Below are 16,177 nucleotides of genomic sequence, written 5' to 3'. Positions count from 1 at the left end.
CAGAATCCAGCCCTCCCCCGACTCTCACCCTGCAGCAATCCCTGGCATCTCACCTCTGGGGGCTTCCAACAGCTTCCTAGGCTCCCTGCTCACAGCCTGGCCTCCACACAGCACCCAGATCCGTCTCCTTAAAGGGTGTCCCTCATCTGTCCAAAACCTAACGGCTTCCCATTTCACTGAGCAAAGAAGTCAAAAGCCTTTTTCCTGACCCACTAAAGTGATCTGTAGCCCTCCCTGTCCGTCTTTTAAAAACTAACACAAACCAGACTGCCTCAACCAATTCTGTCCTTTCTCCCCGCAGAAGAGCTGCCCCTCCACTTCTACCATCTCTGCAGTCTACTAAAACCAGTTTCTTGCCACAGTTATCAGTGACCCTCACTGCTTGATACCATCGACGTACGTGTTCAAATCCAGCTCTGACCTTTCACTCTCACCGCATTTCACTTTGTTGAAAACTTCCTCCCTCTGAAAACTCCTCTGTCATGCTTCGACATCATCCCTCCCCAGGTTCACTCCTACAGACCTGCTGCTGTCCCTTATACGTCAGCTCTCGGCCTCCATTGTCCTTAACACTTGCTTCAAAGTCTCATCCACACCCAGCTCAGTTCCATCTTTCACGTCCACCTTCTTGCCTAGTGCCATTGATGAGAACTGCCAGAGGCCCTCTGAGTTTGTCTCTGCCCTCCCATCCTCACGGATGCGGCCTAGGCTCCAGCAACAGCTCTGATAATGGTTTCTTTGACTCCATTCCTGCCCCTCTTCCTAACCTACTGTCTACACTGAGACCCAGTGGGGCCTCCTCTGGCCAGTTTCCTGCCTAACACCCTCTGACAACGTCACACTCCCCCAGGCTCCACATGGCAAGACCTGGTGTGATCTAACCTCTGCCTACCTGTCGGTCCCCAAAAGCGCTGGACACGCCAACTGCAGTGAATCCGAGGCAGTCCCCAGCAGCGGCCTGTTTCTCTGTACACTATACCCTTCCGGCCCCCACGCTTGCCCCCAGTCCTCTGGCTAAATTGTACTCCTTCTTCAAGATTCAGCTCAGTGGCTTCCTCCAGAAGGTCCTCCCCGACAAGTTCTCACATCCTCTGTCACACCCTCATCACCCCATTCTGCCTGCTCACCCGTCTGTCTCCCTTCTATTCAGTGAGGACAGCCCTACCCCCACTTATTCCCTCCAGCTCATTCATTCTTATAGCGCATAATAAGTATGCATGAAATACTTAGTATATGAATGAAAATGTGAACATAGAAATTCAGAAATATCCAACTAGATTTTCTCCCTTCCAAACAGCCCTTCGTGGATTCTTCCTCTGTCATCTTGGGCTGGCAATAATAAAAACTATACCACATCAGACTCTATTCCAAAAATGTGACATATTTAATATTTAATCCTATTTAATCCTAGAGCAATTTCACTACTATTATCTCTATTTTTAATTGAAAAAAACTAAAGTGCAAAAAAATTGACTTGACTCAGGCAGAAAGTGGCACAACCATGGTTGATGCTAGTCCAAACTGCCGCAGGTATTGTTTCTTGAGAGCACGCTCAAGGAAAACACACCAAAATTACTATCAGCCCGATCAAAAGATAATTTTGCAAAACTAAATTCCTAAGCAAACAAAAATCGGCTTTGGGGGGCTCGCCCCTTGCTTCTGGCTTGGTCCTCTCTCTGGCTCCTTCCATGAAACAGACAGCTCCCCAGAGGCGGTGTGCCGCACCCACCGGGCCAGGCCCCAGCTCAGGTCCTCGAGGCCTGAGGCCCCCTGCACGGCGGCCCCTGCCCGGAAGGCCAGCCTCACCTTGTCACCGAGACCCTCGGCCTCCTCCGCCAGGAGGGAGCCGCCGTCAGGGAGCAGCAGGGCCGTGTCGGTGGTGGAGGAGGAGCGGGGGCGGCCCTGGTGCTGGTGCAGGATGGCGGCCAGGCCGCTGTCCTGGGGGGTCTTGCGCAGCAGGTGGGGGCTGCCGCGCTGCGGCTCCAGGGAGCTGCTCTTGGCGCGCCGGCTGCCGCCCCCGCCGCCGCCATGCAGGCTGGCACCCCGCTTGATGGAGGGCCGCGCGCGGATCTGCTGCAGCACGCGGTTGAAGGCGGTGGGCCGGGCGGGCAGGTCGTGCAGGGACATGGCGTAGGACACGCGGTGCATCTCTGGGGAGCGCTCCTTCTCGTCCGGGGACTCGTGGTCGGACATGCCCTGCTGCTGCTGCTGGGGGTCCTGAGACGACGGGTGCTCCCTTTCCCGCGACCGGCGGCGGCTGTGGAAGAGGTGCTTCAGGCCGTGGCCAAACATGGAGCCCTCTGAGAGCTGCTGGATTTTCTGAAGGGAGAAGGACGAAGAACGCTGTGAGTGCAAAGCTGGTTGGGGGCAGAGGTAAGGGGTCTGTTCCTGGGATACTAGTGCAGCTCCTACAGCCACCTGAAACTGGAAGATCCCCGTGAACGGCTGCGGGAAGGGGGGAACCCACACCCACTCCTCTCCTTCCCACATATGTGTATCCCCATGGCTTCCCTCAGGACACTCCTAATCCACACATGGTTCAGGGTTCCTGGTCACAGTATCCTTGTGGCTACAGTCTGGGGCTCAGTGGCACATGCTGGCAGCACTTGGCTCATGAGTTTTATCCCTCTGGATGGATTCTCCCTCCACCCATGAGACCTCCTTCCTTCTAAATCAGATCCTTCCTCAGGATCCTCTTTTGGCCCAAAAGATGCCTCATTGCAATGCTCCTTGGGAAAATCAGGGTCATGCAATCAGATTATACTATGTAGCAGATATTGTTAATCACCTACCCAATATCTATTCTCCTTTCTTTCTTCCCAAATTGCATGGCCTTACTGCACCACACTAAAAATTCTTGCTTCGTCAGAGGCCCCAGGAGCCTGGGGTAGCTACATGACACAGTCTTGGCCAATGAAAAGCAGATGAGCTTTCTGGGGGAACTTTTGCTTTCCTAATAAAGGCTTTGTGCAGAAGAAGCCCTTCTTGCTTCTTCCCACCTGGAATGTGGAGGTAATGCCTGGATCGTGCTTTACCAACAGCCATCTTGGTAAAGCCCCCAGGGATATGCTTGGGAACCTGATGACCCCATGGAGTCACCAAACTGGGTGTGGATACCTACCCTGGGATTCTTGGTTCATGAAATAAACAAGTCTATCATTACCTATACAACTTTAGAATAAATTTCTCTTATTTATAGCCAATCTCATTTCTGACATAGCAATAAATTTTACTGAAGCTTCCAGGTTGATGAACACTTCCACATGCCAGGAGGGTAGCACATCCCAGTTCCAGGGCAACAGAAACTCCTGTACCCAAGACCCTTCCAAACATCTTCACTGGAGGTTGGTCGCTCAGGGCCTAACCTGTGCACTCAGGTTAATCGCACCCATGAAGTGTGCCTCTTCGTTTGGCTGTTCATTTGTATCCGGCATAATAACCTGGTAAATGTAAAAAAGCCCACAAACTACGTCTACAGGCACACCTTGAATTGCAGGCAGTAAAGTGACAACTTCCTCAGCACACACATCAGAACCAGCTGTCCACAGGCTGGAGCAGACCAAGGGGGCGCTGGAGCCCAGTGGTGCCCTGGCCCCAGGCTTTCACAGTCCTGCCCCTGAGGTGCTCCACCAGCTCTCCAGGCAGAACTGCTCAGAGAGGGGCAGTCTACGGCCTGGCCAGGGCGAGGCCACGTGTGGGATAACTCCAGACCACTGCTTCTGCATGGGGGCCGGCTCACGTGGTAGAGCCGACCCTCAGCAGAGAACTTCAGAGCCAGCAGGCGGAGGGCTGGGACTTGGAGGGCCAGCGGAACCCTTAACTCCTGAGAGGGGAACTCAGAACCAAGCAACCCGGGGCTCCGTGAGCTACAGGATGTCTTCATCTGTAAGGAACGGCCTTGGGAGGCAGCCTGTCAGCTAGGAAACCTTCCAAAGGATTACAAGTACTGGATTTTCTTTTTTTCTAGAAACAAACTTACAGAGGAGAAAACTTGAACCATGCAGACACCAAGAGAAAACCATCTTCAGATCTGTATTAGCCAACCCCACTCTAACTGTAGGCTACCCACACCAGTATTCCTGGGCTTCCCTTGTGGCTCAGCTGGTAAAGAATCTGCTTGCAATGCAGGAGACCTGGGTTTGATCCCTGGGTTGGGAAGATCCCCTGGAGAAAGGAAAAGCTACCCACTCCAGTATTCTGGCCAGAATTCCTTGGACTAGGAGCCTGGCAGGCTACAGTCCATGGGGTCGCAAAGAGTTCGACACAACTCAGCGACTTTCACTTTCACTCTGGTAGGGCTTCCCAGGTGGTTCAGCTGGTAAAGACTCCGCCTGCAATGCAGACCCCAGTTTGATTTCTGGGTTGGGAAGATACCCAGGAAGAGGGCACGGCAACCCACTCCAATCTTCCTGCCTGGAGAATTCCCATGGACAGAGGAGCCTGGTGGGCTGTAGTCCGTGTGATCGCAAAGAGCTGGACGCGACAGAGTGACTAAACACAGCGCAGCATCACCCTCACTGCTACTTGACACCTCAGCGTGCTTTGTGCAGATAGCTGCACTTACATCTGATGTCAGTAGCTACGCACACTACTGTGGATTTGTGTCAAAGTGGAGGATTTTCACTTTTCACCCTGTTTGAATAGTCCCACCATCCTCAAAGTAGGTGGGGCCTTTATAACACCCATTTTACAGACCAGATAAGTTTTATCACCACAGCTCACTGTGAACTTCTGGTTTACAGTTTTCAATATGCTCTTTCTCCTGCATGATCTCACTTGACTTTCCCAGAAACTAATAAAAGCGACAGCAGCAACATTTCCATTCTTAGGTGCGGAGATGAAGGTGACCACCACTGCTTCTTAAGAATTTAATCCTGGGGCCGCCCTGGAGGTGCTGAGTCTCTCCACGGAGCCGCCATCTCCAGGTCCAGCCCGGGGCAGAGTCGGCTCAGGTAAAACCACCACGTTCAAGGAAGGCCGGACTGAGGCGTGCATTCTGCCAGACTTGGAAACCGCCAGATCCTGCGGCCTCTGGACCAGAGACAGACCGGGACACCCTCCCCCTCCTTGGGCCCAGGCTGATACCAGACCTTCCTGCAGACATCACGGATGGGGCCAGCTGGCTCTGGCACTTGCCCAGCAACTTCTGCCAAGTGGTCACATTACATATTACAAACGGTCTTTCTAGCATTCTACTCCAGGCCTCTCCCTTCCCTCCCTGGCACTCCCAGCCTAGCTTCTCCAACGCTGAGGCCCCTCTTCCACATTGAGTCAGACACAGACTTCCTTCAAAAGACGGCACTAGACTTCCGAGGCACCTCCTCTCCCGGAGCCCCGGGAGGTAGGGGTGGGCGCTGGGGACAGCAGTCACCACTGTCTGCCATATTGCTCTGCATCCAAAATACCTCGGTCAGGCTATTCTAAACATCATACGACAGCATTTTTCAAGGTGCTTTCCGATGTGTGCTGTCCTTCTTGCCTGACACGAGTGTAAGCCTGGGAGGCAGGATGTGTCTCCATCTTATAGATGAAGAAACGTAAGCAGAGCACAGCTAAGCGGCTTGTTCCATTCCCGGAGAAGAGTCTCCAACTTCTACTCGAGTGAGCCTCCACTGGCTCACACACCGATTCCAAGACTAAAGCAGACACAGTATTTACACAGGTCCCAGAAGAGAATCGGAATCACTGACTCAATGGACATGAGTTTGAGCAAGATCTGGAGATGGTGAAGGACAGGGAAGCCTGGTGTGCTGCAGTTCATAGGGCCGCAAAGAGCTGGACACGACTTAGCAGCTGAACAACAACAATGGAACAGGCAGGATGAGAACAGGACAAAATGCCTGAGTCGTGGGGAGCTCAGTCCCCTGACCCGCGGCGGTGGATCTTCTCGTGTTACGTCGTAGGACGTGGGCAAGAGCTGTAACCAGTGTAGGTCTTCCTTGCCCACCCTGCCCTCCGTTCTGCAGGTCAAGGAGAGACAGGGTGACCCAAGGACCTTTGTCCCAGCAGCACGGAGGAGTGTGCTAAAGTCCATGGTGGGGAAGAAGAAAAAGAACAAAACAAAGAAGACAAAGAATGATGGGCAGAGGGAGGTGGCTCCGTACAAAGGGGTTTATCCTCACAAAGAGCAAGGCAAGAAAGCCGAGCGTTACACGCATGTGGGTGTCAGAGAGGAGATGGTTAAGGAGTTTTGACGTAACATGGTAAGTATTTAAAAAAAACAAAACAAAAAGCCCGGCACACACACATAACCAGCCACAAGTTTTGGAAATGAGGAAAACCATGGTGACTAGCTTGAGGGAACTCAGCCACCAACGCAGCAGAAAGCACCACCTGCTCTGACTAACAGGTTCCAGCTACTAAATGTCACTTGCTTCTCCACACTGACTCCTGCTTTTCCCCAGCTACCAGGAGCCATTTTGGTGGCCAAACGCAGCCATGTATTTATTAGGAGGAGAGAGCTGAGCTGCTTCGGAGTGAGAGGTGGGACACAAACAGCTATCCCAATCCACGAGAATGAGCACAAACTGTCCCACAACTGCCCAGAGGCCAGAAGGGAGGCAGAATGCAGAGCGCCCCAGGGCCAGGTGCCCACGCCTGCAGAGGGAAATGAGGGATGTTTGCTACCCTCCCCTGAATCATCTTTAAGGGCAGGAAGGGCCCCGCCTCCTTGGGGTGCCATCATCCTCTCAGGAAGAAAGGGTGGACTAAATGGTTTCCGAAAGATCCTTCCTGAGAAGGCTGTGGTCTCCGAACAGTTAGGCTTCATCTGTTCTCCTCCCTGGGTGTAGGTCCCCAAAAGGGGAAGTCTGCTCCAAAAGCTGCAAACACAGCTGCCTGAGATCAAGCAAAATGCTTTGGGGTGCAGTGACTTTGGTACCATCTGGTTAAAAACAGCCAAAAGAGGCTTCTAATTCTTCCAAGTCCCTGTGTTCTTAATAACTCCCATTAATGCTGAAAGGATCTTTAAAAGTGATGCTGACCTATAGCTAATTACCTCACCTGGCAGCTGACTGCATCTCCCCTCCTCCCAGCTGGGTTTGAAACGCCCTCTGCCCCACCACTGGTTCGGCGGGTAGGGTTCAGTGGGGTGACTGGGTCACCGTGAGTCTCAGCAAGCCTAGGTCGCCAACGTTCCTCTATTTATAGGGTCTCTATGGAAACAGGGCCAGCATTAAAGAGCTAATCACTGTAAAAACCCACAGAGTCCTACTCTCAAGATAAAAAGTGCACTGCAGAAGTCTCCGATTGCCCTTAAGAAGCAGTCACCCCAGGTCTGGCACTCATGGCCATAGTGATGGAGAAGAGTGAGTGGCTGCAACTGTCTCTCTTAAAAACACAGTGATGAAAGACTTTCGGAATCATTTTTTTCTCCCCCAGCAACCCAGCTGACATTAAAAAAAAAAAAAAAAAAGAACAGATTTCAACTTAGGGGCAAATGATTTTCCCATTCTCAATTTTATTTAAACTTCTTATTCCTTTATTGCTCAGAGAATTCTGGAGTCAATGCAAGTCAGGTCAAGTGACCTCATACAATGGGTCTTTAGGCAGAATTGGCTCAACATATACCAGCATAAAAGATTCTGATTAAAGTTATCTTCCTGGTATGCCCTCTCTCTGCCTCTTCTCGTCCTACCTACCCTTCACCACCCACCTCCCCTGCTGCATACAGTCCTCTGGTACCACGCCAGTCTAAAGAGATCTCACCACCCTGCTCTGAACTCCAGAGAGCTCGTTATCTACACCATTCATCTTGCCATTAATCACATTCTGCCTTGTGACACGGCTCTCTCAAACTGTTTTATCCAACTTTTCACTAGCCTCTGGATGGAATCCTCAATGAGTACATAGAGGGCAGGAGCTATATCATCTATTATCTCTGTGCCTCCAATGGTAGCGGGCAGAGACCTTCACACCAATATGGCCATTGAAAGTGAAAGTGTTAGTTGCTCAGTCATGTCTGACTCTTTGTAACCCCATGGACTGCAGCCTGCCAGGCTCCTCTGCCCATGGAATTCTCCAGGCAAGCATACTGTAGTGGACAGCCAATCCCTTCTCCAGGGGATCTTCCTGACCCAGGGATCGAACCCAGGTCTCCCGCATTGCAGGCAGATTCTTTATCATTTGAGCCCCGTCGCTGCTTAATAAATTTCTGAGCGGAAACTATGCACATCTACAAGATCATCTTAAAAAGGACATTTAATCCTTAGACAATTACCTTTTCCAAAGATTTAAAAGCTCAGCCGCACAACTTTTTCTCATGTCTAGCCCAGATCTCTCCTGCTGCAGTTTAAACCTCATCTCAGTCTGTCATCTCAGCAACTGCCAAGATCCAGCTTCCTGGGGAAAGATGAACAGAGACCCAGGAGCCTGGATGTGTTGACTATCCTCACAAATGGCTTAGGTCAAGGCCCATGTTCCCCCAGCCAGCTTTGTTTTCCAAGTGGACATCATTCAGCTAACCTGGCTGGACGCCTTTAGCCAATAGGTATGAAAAATCAAATATTATCTTTTTCATACAGTCACAAAACATACCTGTGATCCCTCAAACAGCTTTGTTAAGTTCTTAACATACAGAGAGGCTTAAGTGTTTGGTTGATAAAGGTGGACCCTACCAGTGTGGCCTCGTTCTAAGAATGTATTCATTCTTTACTATGAGAATTTCAAAGCCCATTTCTTAGAGGACAAATGAAGTCAGACATGAGTTTTGAGTTGGCCTCCAAGACCACCACTGAGAAGCCACCTGAGATTTTTTTTTCCCCAGCCCTGACACGTATTTTTTAAAACTTCAGCCTCCCAATTCAGGTTCTATCAGATGTTTCAATTCCTCGCTGAGGGAGAGATTCTTATTAATGGGATTGGCAGTGAAGACAATTAAATACACAAAAAATAGCACATTCTGTAGATGCCAAGCCTGCAAGACAGTTCTCACTGGGACAAGGGCAGCTGGGGATTCATCTAGAATGCAATATGCAGCAGAACAGACAGCTTCATTTGGCATGTGCTTTCCCACTGGCCACCAGTCCCTCCCGAGTCCATATCCAGAACGTCTCTGAAAATTCCTGAACGCAGTGGGGGTGGGGGAGGGGCAACCCCAGGCCCAAGGACCCTCCATGCTCCTCCCATTAGGTCCAGGTGGGACAAAAACAGACACCCTCTGCATTCTTCATCACCCTCCACTGAGCCTGACTACTCACAGGGCTGGGGAGCTGCATCTAGTCAGTGGCCTTACACGGGACCTGACACTTGCCCTCTCACGCAGAAAGTGCTCTCCTCTTCTTCGGTAATTAAAGTTCCACCCTTTACAACTTGCTCTAAGCACACCTCTTCTGATCAACTTCATGTTTCTGATTTCATCAGTGATGCTTGAAGCACCCTTAAACTTCGGTGTGCTTTGATGAGGACTTTCTTGCAAGTGTTTCAGCCTGTTTGCCTGGAGGCCGAGGCAGCACCTGCTGCCAAAGAACTGATTACCCATTTCCTTATTCTTGTCTCTACCTCGACTGTACCTCTCCAGATGAAACCTCTCCTAGGGTCCCGCTCCCACCTGAGACTGCAGAAATCGTCACGCTGGAACATGTCCCTTCTGCAGGACAGCTGGGGGCCCCCTGCTGCAGAAGGCCACAGAGAGCCCTGCCTACCGCCGGAACCCTTCCCCAGGCCCTAGAGCACAGGCATCTTTCCACCCCACCAGCATTCCCCGAAGCTGCTGATCTTCTCCGTTGAAAAAGTAGAGAAACTGAGGCCCATAAATTTCATCAAAACCCAGGGCCTTAAAAATCAACAAAAGAACAGAAAAATAAGCAGAAGCTTCTTGGGAATATACATGTTCCCCCTCTTGGGTAGCAGGTAGCTGGGGTATCTATTTTGCCCCTGTTATTTAAAGAGTACACATACTCTCAGACACTTTTACAAATATGGCATGTTTCACAATCTAAAACAGGCTTTCCCATGGAAGGTCAGTATCTGCTGCCCCGTGAAGCCTTCGCCAGCGGGCGCTCCGGGAGCGGCGAGGAACATGGTGCACCCATGCTCAGCACAGGCTGCGAGCCAGCAAGCACAGTCCTACGGGATTCAGCTGTGACTCCCTCAGCTCTTTGGTTCCGAATCGCTCTTCACTCCGAGCAGACAGGAAGACTAGTGAATGGTACAGATGAAGGCACCCAAGTGAGTCCTGAGTTAGAAGCACTTCGAACCAGGACTGGGATGATGCACTTCAGAGCACCCCCTTCTTCTTCTTGGAAAAAATATTAATACTGTTCAGAACTCTCTGGGGAAATGAATCGCAGAGGCATCTGTGAAAGGAAAAAGAAGCTCAGGGAAAGTCTAGGGGACGGTTTCTGGCCAGCATACCCAGAGCCTTCCTTTCAGGAGAGGCACAAGTCCTCCAGTTGCTCAGGGGTGGGAGAGATGGCAAGGCTGGCGATTTCCTCCCCTGCCCTCGGGCTTCTAAAAGGTCTCAGGGCAGAGCCAGCTGACTCTCGTGCTTAGCCACCCATCCCGGGCCTTAGCGACATCTACCACATGTTGTGTTTCTAACAGGAACATGTGCTCCATGTCCCTTTCTGCAGTTTTCCCCTGAGCTCCTCCCACTCCCGCTCTCACTAGCACTGGGTTTACTTGCTGGAAAATCTCAGTGTACTTTTGGTCAGCCAACACTGTCTGTAAGCAGCAATCTAGCGTGTCCTCCCAGCTAGTAAGGAAACTGGCAGGAGCAAAGGCCTGGATAATGACCACAAATGAATCCAAGACATGAACTCGAGTGGGTCAACGGAGTCCAAGCCACAAGCCAAGGGGGAAGGCGATGTGACTCTGAATTTTGGGGCTCCTGTTGCAGGAGTGTCTGGTGACATTGCCCCTGAAGGTCACATTAAGTGTGCAGAGTAGCTGAGAAGGCCTCCAAAGCACCTGCATAAGCTGCTTGTGGGGCAATGTACTTTTTAAGGCTATTTTTCAGTTAGAGTTTTAAAATTGCTGCTTAACTATTTTTCCTCCTCACTGGTCCTCCATGGCCCCCAATCTCAGATCCCAGGCCGCCACAGGAGAAGTCTACAGTGCAGTCCTCCAGGATGCTGAAGGACAAGAAGGGAGACCACCGGAGCCCCTGCTCTGGGGCTGCTCGACAAGCTTGGCTATCAGGGCACAAGTAGATCATTCTGTCCTCTCCTTTCGCCCAACTTCCACGAGGTGCTTCAGACAAAACCTTTTTTTTTTTTTCTCAAGATGATTTCCTCCACTGCAGCTAATCCATCACAACACCTAGAGCTATTACAAGAAAACAGCAGTGGACTAAGGGACCAAAAATTCCTGTTTCCAAAGTTTAAAATGAAAACAGAACTGCAGGTTGCTCCAGGCCAGACACAGGTAGGGGACAGGGGGTGTTAAAAAATCACTTACCCTATTCCAGTACCACCATCACATCTAAAACAAGTTAGCTTATACGCAGCGCTAGAGCCAAAGATAGGATTTTTCCGTTGCTGGAAAACTATGCCAGTGCTGGAAAACAAGTTTGGACAGACTTCAAAATTCCTAGTCCCTTTCCCCAGAAAAAGGCTCAGAAAAGTTGAGTGACTTGCCTGAGATCACACAGCAAATTAAACTGCGATAGCCCCCAAGTTCGTGTCTGTCTCTGAAGTCCCTACTTTGTAAACACGTGAAAAAGCAGATGGAGACAAACAGGAAAAGGCCCTGCTTGTCTCCCTGAGCTCCTACGGAGCAGGCAGCAGCTAGGTTTTCCCTGAGCTGCCAGCCTGGGTTCACATGGCTGTGGTCAGCTCAGAAATATGTTTTCTGATGGGGGTGGAGGACAACTTGGAAGGACAAGAAAAGGTGTGTCCTGATCTCAACTTTGGTTCAGGGACGGCCCGCATTTAATATCAAGTGTAGAGCTGTTGTTGCTGTGTCTGCCCCAACCAGAATCAGAGTGTCAACCACCACCCCCACCCCCACCCAAAAAGGAGAGAGAGAGTAAAAGAGGTAAGCGGGTGGAGATGAATGAGCTTCTTTCAACAGCTTTATCTACAGAGACAAAGACACTGCAGCCCCCACACCACAAGCCCACCTTCCCTCCTGAAGGCAGCGGGGGAAATGAACGGAGCCGGTGGTTTTCACTGCGGCCGGAGCTGAATCGTGGGGGAGTTTCCAAGGCTGCTTTTCACGGACTTGGGGTGAGGATCCCACCTCGCCAAGGAATCAGGGTGTGCTGGCCAGACCCATCTGGATCAGCCCAGAAGGAAGCTGAAGTTTGCAGCAGAAGGCTGCCCCCGCCCCACGTCAGCACTAAGGGCAGCCCTTTTGCTTCACCATCTCATTGAAAATAGGAACCACGGCTCCTGACCACTCAGGTGGGCTCAGAGGTGGCAGGCGGGCCAGGTACCAAGGACTCTCCCTGCACTGCCTACCCAGTGGAGCTCATCTTACACATAAAGCTAGCCCCGATCCTCTGAAAAAGGGCAGCAGCAAAATCAGAGGTTACGTTCAAATATCTGCCACCAATTTTTAAGATACACACATGGAGGCAGAAGTCATCTTACCTCTCCCCAAGAAACAGACAGGTAACACACACAGGTAAGGGCACACTCACCTGTGCTCTGACTTCCTGACTCTGTGCCGCTCACGCCAAACGAGGAATGTCATTGGTTTATTCTGGCGAGCTCCTTAGTGGCTGCTGCCATAGGAGACAGGCTTTATTTAACATAATGGAGTCCTTTTGCTCCTTCAGCCAAGACCTTGCACCCCCTCTGGAGAAAATCTCCCCAAGGCATCAATCTCCAAGGCATCTAAGTTCCTTCCTTGAGCTGACATCTCTCTCAGCCCGGCGGTGAGCTTGCTTGAGAAGCCTGAGCCTGCAATTCCTGTGGCAGCTCCAGCAAAGGTGCATTATTTATCACAGCTGCTGTTTTAGTTACTATAGAGACATATCCAGTACAGCTCAATAATTGTCTCCACAACCTCAGGCTGGAAAATAAGGACTCCCAGCTGCATGCGGCCGCCTCTTTCGGATCCTGGTTCTCCCTGCCGGCTCAGCATGTGTGCAACTTAAACCGAGGCCCCAAACCAGCGCAAGCACCAAGCACCCACCTGTCAGTTCTCCACCCTGGGGGCTGGTTTAGGAAACCAGCCCGGATCTCCAAGCACTAGCTTAACCTCTGGCTCCACCTAACGGCAGGAAGCCCACACTCCCCTTTCACAGATGGACAAACTGAGCTTCAATCCAGGAAGGTCCCAGGAGGGAACTAATTCAGCAAAGGAGCTAATGGTCCTTTGCTTGGGTTCCCACCCCTGTCATTTTTTTGCCCTTCCAAGGAGGGGAAGGGATGTCAACTTTTTAGTTAGCATTTCGGATTTCTCCAGCTCTTTGTCTGCGAATAGCGCTTCACACACATTATTCAAACAACCTCGGATGCGTGAGTCACTAGAACGTCTGCTGAATAATGAGGAACAAACACAGAGGCCTGAAATAAGCTGAAAGACAGAGGCACAAACGGTACCCGAGATCTAGCCCGGGGTCTGGCTGAACATCTGACCATCCTCTCTGACCTCTGTCTGGCTTCCCCATCACTTTTAGCCTGTTACAGCACTTCTGCGTGGGGCGGAGAAAGCTAAGTCGCCGGTTGGGCTCTCAAGGGGAGGGTCTGCGCTCACCTTTAAATCGGGAGGCTTGCTTCGGGGACCCGGGTTGGGCGCCGCGGCAGCGCCCGCATCCGAAGTTGGCCCGCCAGCAGAGTTAGCACCCGCGGCCTCCCCAGGCCGGATGTCCGCACCCGGCAGGTGGCAAGCAGCATCTTCCAGCCCGGCTCCATCCTCCTCGCCCTGCTGTTGCTGCAGCTCGTCCGATTTGCACCTCTTCATGGTGTAGATGGGTCGGCAAGGGGAATCTGTCCTTCCAGCGCGCCGTCCTGGAGGGAGACCGCACCCCCTCTTACACTCAGAAACGAGGCTCGGGGTCTAAATTATTAACGAGGAGGGGAGTCGAGCGGATCACAATCTCTTGAATTGAAAAAATAAACCTTTTCAAGGGAGGGTGAGGAAAGGGCGAGGAGCGGGGAGCCTTGGTTACAGCTTGGAATAGTTCATCGCCACCCGGGGAGAGAAGGCAGGTCACAGTCGAGGCTAGGCAGCAGGAGTCCTTGGGCAGTCATTGGAGCGGGAGGAGGAAGACGGCCCCCGGCCCCCAAACTTTCTGCTTCAGGGCACGCGCAGGGCTGAGGAGAACCGGGCGGCACCACGCATCCCTCCCGGCGGGCCGGGCTGCTGGGCGCGGCAGGCATGGGGCGGCCGGCCGGGCAGGTCCTCGTCTGCCGCCCTTGGCGGCGACTGCGGCCCCCCGCCCCGCCGCGGGCCCCCGGCCCGCACCTGCCGGCGGAGGAGCCCGCAGCGCGCCCCCGCCCCGCCCGCGCGCCCGGCCCCCGACCGCCGCACCGCCTGCTGCAAAGCCGCCGCCGCGGCCTGAGCCCGCGGCCAGCGTGCAACCTAGCCGGCCGGTGCGGCGGCCGGGCGGGGGGAGGCGAGGCGAGGAGGGCGTGACGACGGCCGCGGGCCAATAGGGAGCCCCGAGGGCCGGGGGGGCGTCGCGGCCGCGTCCTTGGGGTTGGTTGCACCGCGCGATCCCCCAGGAGCAATCGGGAGGGCTAGAGTGCTGCGTCTTAGCATTGCGGACAGCGGGCTGCGGAGTTGAGATCAGGGGCGTCGGGCCACCAAGGCGCGATTTTAGCAGAAGCACCCGAGGGACACTTCCAGGAAACACTGGACATGTCGGGGTGTCCCCCACCCACTCATTTTATTTGGCGGGGAGGAGGCGCCGTAGTGATGCTTATCATCACGCCTTTTTTGCTCTAACTTCGCACATTATAGCATCTCTTCGGTGAGGAAGACGCAGATCCTAAGACCCTTGATCTGAAACGCGGACAGATTGCTACCTTCAGAGCTGCAAATGCAAAGGGAAGGAAGAGAGCGGGTGTTCTGCCCCATCGCCTCCTCCCCTATTTTTCTGAAGAGTCTCAGCTTTGTGCTCAGAAATAAGAAAATATCTCATTTTTAACACAATAATGTATGTGAGAGTTTTTGCAAACTGTGAAGCAGCTTTTAAATAAGAAGGGGTTTTAATGGCAGGACATTGAAACATGGAAGAGAGGAAAGGAATTCAATCTTTTCCCCCCATAAATCTCAGCAAAACTGGGCTGAGTAATCTGGAGGCAGAAGAGAGCAAATACTGGGGTTACCAAGAGATGGAGCTGGGTAATAATAACAACCCCATCCGAGTAGCTACCTTGTGGTTACTGTGGATACCATGGGTTTTGCCCACCCAGCAGGCTAAATGAACAGTTCTGGAAGTAGGTCCCAGGACCAGCACATCAGCATCACCTAGAAACTTGATAGAAATGCAAATTATTGGACACCATCCAGACCTATTGAATCAGAAACAGTGGGTCCCAAGATCTGTTTCAACAAATCTTTCAGGTCATTCTGATGCATACTAACGTCTGAGGACCTCTGGCCTAGACCCTAGTGAAGGGGCCACTTAGTGTGTGAGTCACAGTGATCTCTAAAGCGTTCACAGTTTCCCAAGCTCTTTCACACCCATGGTACCATTCTAGCCTCACTTCACTTACCCTTTCAGTCCTGCTAGTCTGTGAGTTTCCTGACTGTTCTTTTTCCCATTCCAACCACTTGTTTTAATGCGTGTCCTAGAAGAGCCTAAGTTGTTTTTACTTCAGCCAAGCAGCTACTTTCTAAACAAGGCAGCTCCATTTTTAGAACACAGAAATTTAGAATGGGCTAGAAATGTAAAGCCCCCTCCACTTCCACTACTCAGTGTCAGGCACAACGTGGAAAACGAGGCCACAAGCCTCCAGCATTTTCAGTGGTGGGGGAAAAGCAGAATACCAGTGAAGTCTGTGGCAGGACACGGCAGAACCAGTCGGGGCCGATGACCCTGGTGCACGATGTCGCTGTCCTCTGATGGCTCACCCCAGGGAAGTGCAGGGGTCCCACAGACCCTGGACAAGTCTTGGGTGGCAAATGGTGAGTGCATATGGATGTACGTTCATGACCTGACTCTAGGCCGAAGAAAAGTGGAGGCTGTCAGTGTGAAGCTTTAAGGAAGCAGAGACCATTATCATCCTGAATTACATCTCCTTTCCATACTAGGTTGAAGCTGACTTTGAATTTTATATTT

At 52.0% G+C, this 16,177-nt stretch overlaps 1 protein-coding gene and 1 long non-coding RNA gene across 3 annotated transcripts in view; both read right to left on the bottom strand.

Moving 5' to 3' along the window:
* TMCC2 (transmembrane and coiled-coil domain family 2) overlaps nt 1-14,312 on the bottom strand; it is a 37,845-nt gene extending 23,533 nt beyond the window's left edge. The window contains exons 1-3 of one of the 2 annotated variants that reach the window (XM_024976535.2): nt 13,645-13,733; nt 12,584-12,667; nt 1,807-2,319 (exon numbers count right to left, since the gene is read on the bottom strand). In XM_024976535.2, the coding sequence (XP_024832303.1) occupies nt 1,807-2,292 (486 nt within the window). In that variant the 5' untranslated portion in view covers nt 2,293-2,319; nt 12,584-12,667; nt 13,645-13,733. 2 annotated transcript variants of the gene reach the window in all.
* On the bottom strand, nt 7,440-12,572 carry LOC132342435 (uncharacterized). The gene is made up of 2 exons (XR_009490806.1): nt 11,398-12,572; nt 7,440-10,295 (listed from the first exon to the last, which is right to left on the bottom strand). It is a non-coding gene; the product is annotated as an uncharacterized lncRNA (long non-coding RNA).
* Nucleotides 14,313-16,177: the final 1,865 nt, after the last annotated feature.

Source organism: Bos taurus, chromosome 16, assembly GCF_002263795.3.
Source record: "Bos taurus isolate L1 Dominette 01449 registration number 42190680 breed Hereford chromosome 16, ARS-UCD2.0, whole genome shotgun sequence".
NCBI lineage: Eukaryota > Metazoa > Chordata > Mammalia > Artiodactyla > Bovidae > Bos > Bos taurus.
The sequence above is the reverse complement of the archived record's forward strand: the minus strand, read 5'-3'. Positions and strand labels throughout refer to the sequence as shown.